At 53.5% G+C, this 11,963-nt stretch overlaps 5 protein-coding genes across 5 annotated transcripts; 1 reads left to right on the forward strand and 4 right to left on the reverse strand.

Annotated features, from left to right (window-relative positions):
- Positions 1-8: 8 nt before the first annotated feature.
- NCU01606 (ATP synthase subunit 5) lies at positions 9-1,997 on the reverse strand. The gene is made up of 4 exons (XM_951424.3): positions 1,738-1,997; positions 1,240-1,551; positions 887-979; positions 9-773 (listed from the first exon to the last, which is right to left on the reverse strand). The coding sequence occupies exons 1-4, from the start codon at positions 1,879-1,881 to the stop codon at positions 660-662; spliced, it is 663 nt and encodes a 220-aa protein (XP_956517.1). The 5' UTR covers positions 1,882-1,997; the 3' UTR covers positions 9-659.
- Positions 1,998-2,228: 231 nt separating this feature from the next.
- On the reverse strand, positions 2,229-3,839 carry mob-1 (protein kinase regulator). The gene is made up of 5 exons (XM_951423.3): positions 3,726-3,839; positions 3,531-3,601; positions 3,136-3,302; positions 2,976-3,069; positions 2,229-2,746 (listed from the first exon to the last, which is right to left on the reverse strand). The coding sequence occupies exons 2-5, from the start codon at positions 3,551-3,553 to the stop codon at positions 2,581-2,583; spliced, it is 450 nt and encodes a 149-aa protein (XP_956516.3). The 5' UTR covers positions 3,554-3,601; positions 3,726-3,839; the 3' UTR covers positions 2,229-2,580.
- Positions 3,840-5,563: 1,724 nt separating this feature from the next.
- Positions 5,564-6,897, reverse strand: NCU01601 (hypothetical protein). The gene is made up of 3 exons (XM_951419.2): positions 6,456-6,897; positions 6,313-6,381; positions 5,564-6,187 (listed from the first exon to the last, which is right to left on the reverse strand). The coding sequence occupies exons 1-3, from the start codon at positions 6,631-6,633 to the stop codon at positions 5,868-5,870; spliced, it is 567 nt and encodes a 188-aa protein (XP_956512.2). The 5' UTR covers positions 6,634-6,897; the 3' UTR covers positions 5,564-5,867.
- Positions 6,898-7,155: 258 nt separating this feature from the next.
- NCU01599 (hypothetical protein) lies at positions 7,156-10,074 on the forward strand. Its single transcript, XM_951417.3, has 2 exons — positions 7,156-8,189; positions 8,261-10,074. The coding sequence occupies exons 1-2, from the start codon at positions 7,767-7,769 to the stop codon at positions 9,548-9,550; spliced, it is 1,713 nt and encodes a 570-aa protein (XP_956510.2). The 5' UTR covers positions 7,156-7,766; the 3' UTR covers positions 9,551-10,074.
- Positions 10,075-10,206: 132 nt separating this feature from the next.
- NCU01598 (methyltransferase) lies at positions 10,207-11,947 on the reverse strand. The gene has a single exon (XM_951416.3). It carries the CDS (start codon positions 11,394-11,396, stop codon positions 10,311-10,313), a length of 1,086 nt encoding a protein of 361 aa, XP_956509.3. The 5' UTR covers positions 11,397-11,947; the 3' UTR covers positions 10,207-10,310.
- Between the last annotated feature and the right edge of the window lie 16 nt (positions 11,948-11,963).

Genomic DNA, 11,963 nt, shown 5'->3' on the forward strand with positions numbered 1-11,963 from the left:
CAGCGAATGTGCAGACTCTTGACAGCGACGGCATGTCGTATACAGAGTAGGTAAGATAAGGTAGATAAGTAGGTAAGTTGCTGTCCGGTAGGAGGAAGTGGTACGTATTGATCGGGCCCGATTATCTCAGCCGAAGCAAGTGTCATGCGTCAAGCAGGTCTATGCCTCTGGTAACACAACCACGGCCATGCATGCCTGCTGAAATTGAATATGGGCCTGAATAATCTTGGAAACACTCACCTCCCATAAACCCAGTGCAACATGTCAGGAAACCTTTGCACTGTTTTGCCCTTTTTTTTGTGGCAACAACAAGAGTCCAAAACACGAAACAACGAGGGACACTCTCGAGAGAGAATTGACTGGCTGTAGAATCTTTTAAAATTCCAAGCTCATCCTACACACAAAAGGGGGTTCGTTCCCCTTTTCTTCCCCCTTCCTCCCGTCTTTCCTGCTGCTGCTGATGCCCCAAAGACCATGTCCGCAACACAGGAGTTTAACTCCCTTTTATAGCAGATGACGTAACGTATGCGCTGCTTCACTTTCGCCCATTCCAGTAGAGACGCGCAATCAGGAGAGCCGTAATAGTCGGTCGGTTTGGAGGTTGTTCATGCTATAAGATTTGCTCTGCTCTTCTTAGGAAACTCGGATAATTGTAGAATTTACAGGGCCTCGCTAAGGAGCTTGTTCATCTTGGCGATCTTGGAGGAGACGGAAAGGTCGATGGTGCGCTCACCGATCTCGACGACGAGACCACCGATGATGTCGGCGTTGACCTGTTCAAATTAAAAGAGAGAAGGTAAGTAGTTGTTTTGCCTAATTTCACCAAGCAGCCGGGTCGGGTATAGCTCCAGTTTTGCCGGGTTGGAATGGTGTGAGATAAACGCACCTTGTTGGTGACCTTGAGCTTCTTGCCAGAGCCGACGTAGGGGGACTTGGCAACAGCGGACTCGAGGCGGTTGAGGGTCTTGTTGTCGAGGGGCTATATGGTGGTAGTTCAGCATTTCGTTAGCGCTTCTGTTTCCCATCTCCTTGTGTTTCGGTTCACCCAGGATCCCAATTCCAGCCAGAGCTTCCGCCAATGTCCAAGCCCAATTTCATTGTCGTCCTCCTCTTCCTGGTCGTATAAAATCCCCCCATAAGCTCGGCTCCCCTTCCGTCATCGCCCTCGTAGTTTCCCTCCTCCTTCTGATTCTTCTTTTGCCCACCATCAAACAACGTAACGGAACAAAGCGAGCGTACCTGAGCGCTGGTAACGACCATCTCAACCTCACCGCGGGCGGCGCTCATGAGCTCGCTGAACTTGGCGACGACACTGGGGAGGAGACCGAGGCGGTTGTTCTCGGCGAGGGTGGCAAGGAAGTTCTTGACGGTCTCGTTGGAAACACCGACGCTCTTCTGGAGCTCGGCAACGATGGCGCTCTTGTCGGCGGGGGAGAGGGTGGGGGTCTCGAGGATGCTGGCGAGCTTAGGGTCCTTAGCAAGGAGGTTGCCGAGGCTGCTGATGGCCTTGGCGGTAGGCTCGAGGGCGCTGGTCTTGACGGCGGCCGTGTACTATATCATGTGTAAATGACGCAGGGAACTATGTTAGCTCTCTGATATTCTGTCTATCGGTCCATTGCGTTCGGTTGTCGGTTTGGCTGATGTGGGAGAGCTCCAATCGACATAACCCTACGAACACGGGAGCTCGAGGGTGCTTCAATTGCTTGTGACGTCGGGGTCCGGGGCGCGAGGGCGTACCAGAGCAGTGGCATAGGTGCCGTCGAGACCGAAGAGAGTCACGGGAGGCTTGACCTTGCTGGAGGCGGCGGCGGCAGCAGCATAGGTGCGGACCTGGGTGTTGAGAACCCGCGCGGGGCGGAGCAGGGCCTGTCGCGACAACATGATGGGCGTGTGGGATATGCTACGGGTGGACGGGGGACCGCGATGTCGTGAATTCAAGCTCCGGTTCAGTTTTGTCAAGGTAACGGGTGGGTTTGGAGCCGCTCGGCAAAACCGTGTCTGCCTCAGGCTGCAAATCCTGGAGCTGCGCCGTAATGGTGCCTCTGCCAAGACTCTTTAGCCCGCCAACTGCCCAGAGCTTCTTCTCCGGAACTGCCCGTTCGTGCCAAGTGCAGTGGGGCAGGCAAGCAACATCCCGATAACGTTATCGGTGCCCTGCCATCCCGTCCGAGCATCGGCACTGCATGCATCCTCGACATTGACATGAAGTTCCGTGAGAAGTGAAAGCTGCGGCAGCATTCGTGATGTCAAAAAGCGTCTATTTCCACGAGAAGCTCCAGGCCTCTCTGTCCCTCTCTACAACGAAACAACAAAAACCCAAAGAGATCCCGGTGCCCTTTACGCGCCATCAAAAGCATGGGATGCGCGTCCCTTCCTGAATTCCGTGGTCCCTTAATCCCTTCTATCAGCGCCCGTTGCCAGCCCACCATACCAAACGAAAACGAATGCCTGTAATGGAACCAACCCGCACCCAACCTAACGCCTACGTGCTTAGCCCTGTCAAATAACCATGCGCCAATGCCAAAGCCATACAAGATTCTGTCGTCTAGTCGCTGCGTAACATGCTGTCGACCAAGTCGCCTAGCGGTCCCCAAAAATCCTTGCCGGTTGCCAGGTTGTGCTCATCGATAAATAGCACATATTGCTTGAAGCTGGTGTTGAGATGCGGCTCCAGGCCCAGTTCCCGAATGACGGGGTAGTGGTGGCAGTAAATGTGAGCGTAAACGCGGTACATGCGCTTGAAGATCTGGCGGACCAGCGCCGGGAAGGACTTGGGGAACGGAACTCCAATCCTGCTTGGTAGGACGGCCTCGTTGTCGATGTTGCCCTGGACCCAGCTCATGAGCTGTTCAATGTAAGCGGGCGCAGGCATCTTGGTCGGTCGCTTGTAGTTCTCCGTGTCCTGCCACAAGTACTCGAACCTAAACTCTGTCAGTGTGTTGGTCGCGGTGTATGATGTTGTGATGGAAACGTACTCGTCGGTCGCCTTCATTTCGGGGCAAGTCTGGGGAGAGCAGAACTCGGTAATGGCGCCATAAAGGAGGTTGATTTGATTGTAGAAGTCCACCACTAGCATAGCGGGTCAGCGGATGGCCCTGGAGCAAAACAAGCTGGGTCGGCGGGGTTGATGCTCACTGTTGACAGCCAACCACTCATTCTCGTCTTCACCCTCAGGCAGCTTCACCACTTTGCGCAAACTTCCTCCGCCAAGTGTTGCTTCGGCATATTGTCGCAGCTGGTAGCTGGTCGCACCGCCCTTGCCGCTCGCCCGAGGTCGGAACTGGTTGCGCGTCCGCTGATTTCTAGCGGCAAATCATGTTAACAGCTATCCCACACAAGATAGAATTCATGGCTTTACTGAGGAGGTCGAAAGACCTTCCAGTTATGCGGTGTGTTGCACCTCCTGGAAAGGAGATGGATGCGACGGCGAGCGAGCTTGTCCTCGCTTCGTTGCCAAATTACGTCATCGCATCGCCAACTATTCGCGATGGGCCTGTCAAGGGCGGGAAAAGGGGGAGGGCTCAACGTACACGGTCGTAAGAAAGGAGCTCATGGCGACAACCAAGAAATGTTGGATATGTTCAGAAGGATGTTTGGTGAGCTGCGACAAGTGGTTGCACAAGTTAGCGGCGGGCGCAGCTGGTATGTCATTTGTTGGCGGGTGACATTGGGCTGGGCAACAGGAATGGTCCTTGTCGCATGACCGTGGGAGGGCGGACACGTACCGATACAAGCAAATGCGCCAGATACCGGATGCCGGAAGATCAAGACCAGATGTCGCTAACTTGAAATTTTAGCCGGCCGAGTGTTGGTATAAGGGTAGAAGCAGAGGTAGTGTGTTTGTTGAGGACATTTAAAGGGAGAGGAAGAAACGGGGCATGTTTTAATTGTTTACCTTGACGGATGGATGCGCCAGACCTCCAGACAACGACAGCCAGGTTCGTGCTGGCCGCAGCGAATCATGAGCGGGCTCTTTGATGGCACAGCGGCTGGGCAGGGGCAGCCGGGAAGCTCTTAGCGCCTGCCATGTCCCCGCATAAGGTTCGTCGGTAGTGGGGTCATTCCCATTCGCGGCTCCATTCACTGCTTTATAAGGTGACATTTCACTTTTATTGACAAAAGCGAGCGAGGTATCAAAGCTTCTTTCCATAGCAACATCCTTACACGTGCGAAAGACATACACCAAGAATAAAAAAAAATGGGCAGATACTGACCCTAACCACAGTCGCGGCGAACTGTTACCATCGATCATCGCAAGGACCGTTGCATGCCTTGAGCTTCGGAAAACTGCCATACCTGTTTGAGTTCAGTTGCCGGCGGTTTTTGACAATGGGACCGGCTGAAAGGATCCGTTTGGATATGGATTCTCTCCATAAACACATCTCCACACAGCCTCCATCCGGTGGAGCATGGGACGTTTCGAATCGCGGGTGGACGGCACTCCCGGTCTCGCTAGAGCAGCCACGCACATGGCAAACAACTCCTCTTACCCATGGGGCTGTTCATCTCCGAGGCTTCCTTTGTGCGGGACTATCCGTACAGCTGTCGTTGGGTGGTCCATCGTTCATGTTTGAAAACACATGTTGCACCGGGATGGTGGAAGATTCATCTCGAGGTTCTCCCACCGAGCTTCTTCGTTCACAACGACGCCAATGCACCCCGCAATCAACGACCTTGGGGACAACGGCGACCGGAGACAATGAGAAATAGCTAAATGTCTTTTATGTGTCCAACTTTACCTTCTCCCGGACAGCTATTCCCCTCACTTTCCCCCAGACAATCGGGTGGACAGGCCAATAATGGCTTCACCATGTCGACGATCCATGATTTGCCCTAGGGTGGTGCCCGATTAGATGAGGATGAGGAGAAGGGCCCGCCAAGATTAAGTAACTTGCCCCAAGCAAGTTGAAACTGCGCCGATAAGTATATCATAAAGGTTTGCCTAGGACAATGACCGTGAGATAGCCCAAGTGAGCTTGCACCCGGAATTGTGGCATCTTACCCTCCTTCTTCTTTCTTGCGTTTGCAGACCTTCAAGCCCTACGCCACGCCCTCGACATGGGGCTGGTACAACTTCAGTTTACCCACCACGCCCAACCATACATTCATGGACGACTTCACAGATTTATAGTGGTGGACTTACGAAAGACCTAGTGATGGCCTACAGCCAGCCCAACCCAGCCCACAACGACATCTCCCAGCGGCTTATACAGAACCCTCAGTGGATCAACGTGAGGTACATTGGATTTCCCTATTCCGACCGAAACAAGTTCAACCCCCCCTTTGTTGGCATGTGGAACGCAACCCCCGCAGCAGGTGGTTGAGTACTTGCTGCATATCATCTTTCAGTTTGATGATGCTGGGTAATCGGTTGGTTGGTCATGAGTGCCAACGCCTCATTTCCCGAGCTCGGCGTAGTTATCGATGATGGCGGGTGGGTGGGAGGATGTTGAAGTCGATGGGTTTGTGCCGGCTATGTGACTAGTCCTAGGAAAGAATGTTAGTCGTGGATATCTCTCTGGGCTATCCTTTCCCAACATGATCATAGTCAGTAGTGGCCAGGTTCGATTCGAGGCAATCCATCGAATTGCTAATTTTCTAACGGTAAAATACACTTGGTGTCTTCTTGGGCCGACCTTGGTGTAAGGCTTCATGCGGTCTTCCATTCGTATGAAGTCGCAGCTGAGTGGATAGCATTTCACAATATTCTGCTTCCAATCGCTCATGCCATTCCCTCCTTCGACACTCCCTTTCCACTTCAGGGGTATGTAGGTATAAATCATAACAAGTTAAAGTTTTGGTCGTCTCTCCTCCCGTCTCTTTCTTTCCGTCCCATTTGTAAAATTTGAGGGTGATTCATATATCATTCACAGAAGCGCCTCGCCTACGTTCTCCCCTTCGAAGCCAATGGTGGAAAGCTTCTTGATCTTGCGCTTCTCCTTGGCCTTCTCCTCGGCCTTTTTCTGCTTGGCTAGTGTCTGCACCAGTTCGAGGTCGGCAGGGTCGTAGCCCGGGGGCGGGTCGTCGTCGCGGTCAAGGTCGATCTCGCCCATGAGGAGAACGTTCTCGCCGCGAACAACGAAGAGGCCCCGGTCGACGTCGGCGTAGAGCCCCCTGGTCTGGGTGGGTGACTGCGTGCCTGGAGGCACGAATATCCTCTCCTTTGTCTGTTGTAGTACTAGGTTGGCTAGTATGGTGGGAAAAAAGTGGATTCGCGTTAACACAGCTACCTCTTCATACTCGTGCTCGTTCGTGCGTGCGTGTATAGGTGGTCATGTGTTGTAAGAGAGAGGTAGGTTCATGGAGGCATACCAAACTGATCCCAACTGCGGAGGATGCCCGTGAGCTTTCGTCCGTCGCGCAATGCTACCATTAGCTTCTCTGTTGGTACCCCGCCGCTCGTGTCAGCCTAGTTCCTCCCGTCCAAAAGATATGTCCACAATATTGCTTCTTACTATCGGTCAGGTCGAGGAGTTGGGCAGCTGTGGTGAACATTTGCGCGGGCAACTGCTGGGGCTGGGGAGGACGGCCGCCTCCTAGGAGTCCCGGCGGGGGCATGCCGGGTCCAGGCTGGCCGGGGCCCTGAGGGAAGGGCGGCGGTGGGGGTTGATCGTTTATCGAGAGGTGTTCCATGGTTGTGTGCTGAAGATGGCCTATGTCTTCTAGTCCATCTGTAAAGTTTCGGGGGGTGTCTTCAAGGTTGTTGAATGGGAAGCGGGATGCAATGATGCGATGGGACAGCTGCCCGCCCTGACGTTGCCTGCCCGCACATACTACTACCTACCTACTGCGTACATACCTACCTTAGTACATAGCTGCTGCCCTGGGCTGCCCTGGGCTTGCTCCGCTGTTTGTGCAGTTCACCCCACTTTCACGGTGAGAGGCAGCGACGAGAAGTGTGTTCCTTGAAGGACAGCCCGAGTCGCACAGATCTTTTTACCACTCTACTTACACGGCTCCTGCCATAAGCTTTTAGTGGATGATTCCAGCTTCCTTCCGGCAGGCAATTTGCGTATATGTACATGATACAAGTCAGCCACATCGCAGGTTGAGCCACAAGACGGAGCGAATCTCAGCTTTATCCACTTCAGCAATCAGCTCGGCTCATACAAACCTATCGCTGCTTCCTGCGGCAGACTGCTCTCGCTTAGGTACAGCGCCTGTGCGGTGGAGCTTCCATGATCACCGGACTGTATGTCTAGTCAGTAAACACTGCCAGGGCAAGGTGAAACCAAGCGCTGTGCAGCAACCTACAGTATTATTCAACCCGGTGGCCGGACAATGAGCCGACGGGACCTGCACTGACCTCCCTGTGCTGGTTTGCCTGTACCTACCTAGGTAGTGCCGCACTGCATTCTCCGGTCCTTCTGCTTCGGCTCAACCTGCTGTCAACCCCATTTCATTCTGCCACTCCATATTTCTCCATCTGCACCATACGTACCCTCGCTGTCGACAATTATACACAAAAGATCCCATGAGGACTATGTCCAAACCCGCTTCGACCACCAGAAGCCGTTCCTTTTCTCTCGCCCTTGCGCTGTAACCATTCTGCGCGCCCGTCCATCGGCGGACGAGGGCAGCTCTCTTCCCGTCGTCCAGTCGACTTTGACTTACTCGTCCTCTAGCCTCAAATCTCTGCACTGGGGCTCTCTTTTTTCCGCCCACCAGCCTCGCCTTGAGGTTTGCCTCGCCTGGTCTTACCTGGTCCGGATACAATAAAAAAGCAGGCAACCAAGAAACATATTTACGAGGACCCCCCTTTCGCCATGGCTTCTACCGACGTTACCATGGCCGACGCACCTTCCGGGCGGCCTGATCGCCGCTCCAACGCTTCTCCTCCTCCCGGTCAGTCACAGTCACAGTCTAAGAGAGACAAGCGACGCCAAATGCTTGCCGAACGCATTGCAACCCTTTCCGACAAATGGAGCAAGGACAGAGACCAGGCCTTTCGCGAACAACTACAAAAGATTCAGATTGACACCAGTCTGGTCATGCGAGTCGACCCCTATGTCGATCGACCTTTGGACAGCTTCGAAGAGGATCAGAGACGACTCAACCAGCTCAATGGCGCCGACTCCGACGGTGGTCCACGATCCCTCCTTGACATGGCTGGCCCCAAATTTGCCAAGTGGATGGAGAACGTACAGGATCTTGCAGAGCAACGCGATTATGCTCTCACCAAATTTAAAGTACGTCTCCCGATCATAACCGTTCAACGCTCCGCCAGTCAAAGTGCCAATGCTGACTCTTGGTTCCGCAGTTTGACTACGAGAAGAAGATCGCCGAATACCTCAATACGCATGCCTATAAGACGGAGCTTGCGAACAGAGAACACAAGGCGCTTGCCTCGACCCTCCGCGACCGACTGATCAACATCATCACTTCGAAAAAATACCGGCTCAACAAGGAGAAGGAGGCCCTCGAGATTGCCGATGCGTCCGCACTCCTCTTACACCCCAACCAATTCAGCATCACAAACCCAGCCAGCCCCGGAGGCACACACGGCAAGCGGGCCACCCGCCTGCGGAGAGAAATGGAGGAGATGAACGGCATGGACAGCAAGAAAAGAAAGCGCAACATGAATGATGACGACGGTTCTCCAGCGCCACAGCGCCGTGCACTCGACCCCAACAGCACTACACCCCTATGGCAGACCGACCGTCTGGTCCAACGCAAGACCACCGGCCCCATCTACAGCATTGACAAGCTGTTCACGGACAAGGAATTGTCAATGACCTACAACCAGTCGGCCTTGGCTGCGCACAAATACATTCTTACCCATAAGCCACGGTTTGACGACTATGGGCGCCCTATCTCGTCACCCGAGGGTAGTGTTTCCGGTAGCGGCGACCCTGATGATCTCGACTCGGAGTCGGCTCCGTCGGCGCCGATGATGGAGAGGAACGTTTCGCACGCTACTCGCAGCAACAAAAGTGGGGCTAACAATCCCAACTTTGACGACAAACTCATGGGCTTGGAGATGCTCGCTAACTTCGACTTCCCCGGTAACCTTGAGCGTTTGACTAGCAGTCAGGACCCTAAGCAGCCTCCTGCCTTCCCGTCACAATACGTCAAGGGCCATGCAAAGCAGTCTGAGTTTAACACACCGGCAGCACTGGCTAATGACGACGTGACCGGGGACTTGATGGTTATGCATGCCCTGAAGCAGTACGACCAGCTTAACGGCATGGGCGCCAATCTACAGACTGAGCATGGAAGCATGAAGCTTCTCCAATCGGTGTCGCTCCCGGTCAAGGACCGCAGATTTGTGTCATTTGTCCAGGGCGAGCGGCCGTCGGAGAACGAACTCAGGCAGCGCCTTGGTCTTCCCCCGATCAAGGAGCCTGTCGAGCCCGAAAGATCTGAGCCAATCAATGGTCTCGGTATCGGCACCCCGTCAAAGGGCGGCCGCTCGGGTACTCCGTCTCATCACCAGTCTCCTGCTAAGGCGCTTGGGGGTGTCTCTATGAGCAGACAGTCTAGCGCCAACGGCGGCGTGGCGATGAGCCGGACCAGCAGCAGAAAGGGACGCGGCGGCCGCGGTGGCTGAACAGGACGGCGGCCTAGACATGATTAAGAAACGGATTTTGACGACGAGAGCTTCGGGCATTGGTCGGTGGTAAACGGTTTGCAACGACGAAAGAGAGTGCCCAGCGCCGCCTGGCACAAGGTGCTTCACATATTACACTGAATGTTTGCTCCTTTACGATGGTGCCTGTTTTGCCTCCATCGCGCACAGGAAGGGAAAGAGGGACAGAGAGGCGTTTGTTGAGATACTGGATCGAGGGTTGCGCATACATTGAAGGGGTTACGGAGTTTAAGGAAACATGGCTGGACTTTATTACAGGTGCTACTTGAGCATTGAACACTTTCATGCCTGCAGTTGTAGCATTACCATAGGTATTACGTATCATCGTATTTGGTTCGTTGATTACCGTGGTTATACCGCATACTGTTTGGCATCTCGCTCGTATTTTGGGAGTTTACTAGGCTTCGCTTTGCTTTGTGCTTATGTTATCCATTCCAAATCAATATCGACAACCACATGAGGTGTTGCCGGAAGTTCATTAGCTGATTTCGTTGAGCAAGACTCACAGTCATTGACTAACTTTTTGGTGACTATTACTAGCTCGATGAAGGCGCAAACACGATATAGAAAAATTGTTCGCGGACATAGGAGTTCAAACACCTATCAGCATCCGATCCCTCAAAACTGCCATTAAACTCTATCAAACCATTACTTATTCTCATTCACTTAGAGAATACTCCAACCCGCCTCCTGTGTCCACCATAAGAGAACATGCACTAAGTCAAGGTCCAAAAACCAGGGCCCTCACCTCAATGCTCTCCCGTCCCTCAGCATCCGCTCTCTGTCTCGGATCCTCAAAAGCCGTATGCGGCACCCTTCCCCCTTTCACCTTCCTCCCCTCCTCCAGGTCCTCTCTGCCTGCCCAACTATCAAAGCACTCCAACAGAATCCTTTCGTCGCCCGTCATGCCGCTCAAAAAGTACCACTTTTGCCCTTCATCATGCAGCACCGCGGCCGTCTGACCGGTATAGCCATTCTTATACCGATGCTCCACGGGCACTATATCTTTGTCGTCTACCGTCTGTGAACTGGCAAACGCCAGCGGGTAGCTTTCCACGGGCCCTTTGTTCAGCGGCCGCCATACGTTGACGATGCGGTACCTCCCTTGCAACAACCGCTCGGCTTCCTCCGGAGAGGGAGCGTGTCGGCGCACACGTTGCGCGACGGAGTAGGCGGTTTGGTCAATGTGTACGCGCTGCACTGGGCCACGGGGCGCAGAGGGGGAGGTGCGGCGGATGGTGTGGTCGAAGATGATGACTTTGTTGGAACCGGGGATGGTGTCCAGAAGGAGGCGGGTGACTTCGGGGTAGTAGAGTTGGGAGATGGAGGCGTCGGAGGTGAAGTTGGAGCCGTTCTTTGCAGGGTCTTCTTCGGCGGAGGGAGGGAGGCCCTGGAGAATTTGGAAGGCGTCGTTATCGAGTGTGAAGGAGGACTCGAGGCCGCGGATGTCGTGGATGGTGACGGGGAGGGTTTGGGTAGAGTAGTTACGCTCGGGAACGCCGGGGGCCGGGTCGATGTTGTTAAAGGGACTTGAGCCGTCCGAAGGGGGCTCGTAGAAGTTCAGGGGGGCGACAACGTCACCGCGGGGGACGCGGTCTTCTGAGGTGGTGATGGTCATTGTGTGATGGTATAGGATGGGAAGGTGGAACTTTGGTTGTGGATAGGGTAGTGGGAGGTGTCTTGAGCAAGTATAATACGGCTGCTTTGGTGTTGATAGTGCTGTTGTTGAATGTCTTTCAAACAACGGTGATGGGGTGGTGGATGTGAACGGATTTATATCTTCCTTCACATATACATTTTCTTCCATTCACATCACACCGGTGATAAAAACCAGAAAACCTCACTGACATTAGTAACATTGATTAGGATTTCAAAGCGCTAAGTGGATTATAGTTATTCAACAAGATGCTGTACACCAGCGCATCCCAGTGTCGAGATGTTTTTCCGTCACGAGGTTGGACTTACACGTGCGCTTGCTTCAACGCTGGGAACGGTGAAATTGAAGCCATTCGTTAGGACGATCACGCCATGCGAAGGGCGCGCCCATGTTCGGCACTGGAATTAACAAGTTGACAGGTCATCCCCTGCAGTGCCACTGCGGATATAGTGGTGTCGTTCAGATCTCGGATGGGATAGGTTCGGAATTAGTAATCCGGGTTGGGACGGTGTAAAGGATGGAGTTGTTTTTGTTCCAGTTGCCCTCTAGTGTAATATGGGGTTGTTCTCCTCGGGATTTGTTCCCGCTGCGAATGTCAGCATTGTTTTGAGACATGGCGACATGATGCTCTCAGTCGTTTTTTTGCAGAACCCCATTGTTCAAGGCCTATTCAATCCAGTGTTGATGATGGTTGAAGAATTGTAAAAGATTCCAAAA

The sequence above is a fragment of the Neurospora crassa genome, linkage group II (assembly GCF_000182925.2).
Source record: "Neurospora crassa OR74A linkage group II, whole genome shotgun sequence".
NCBI classification, from domain to species: Eukaryota; Fungi; Ascomycota; class Sordariomycetes; order Sordariales; family Sordariaceae; genus Neurospora; species Neurospora crassa.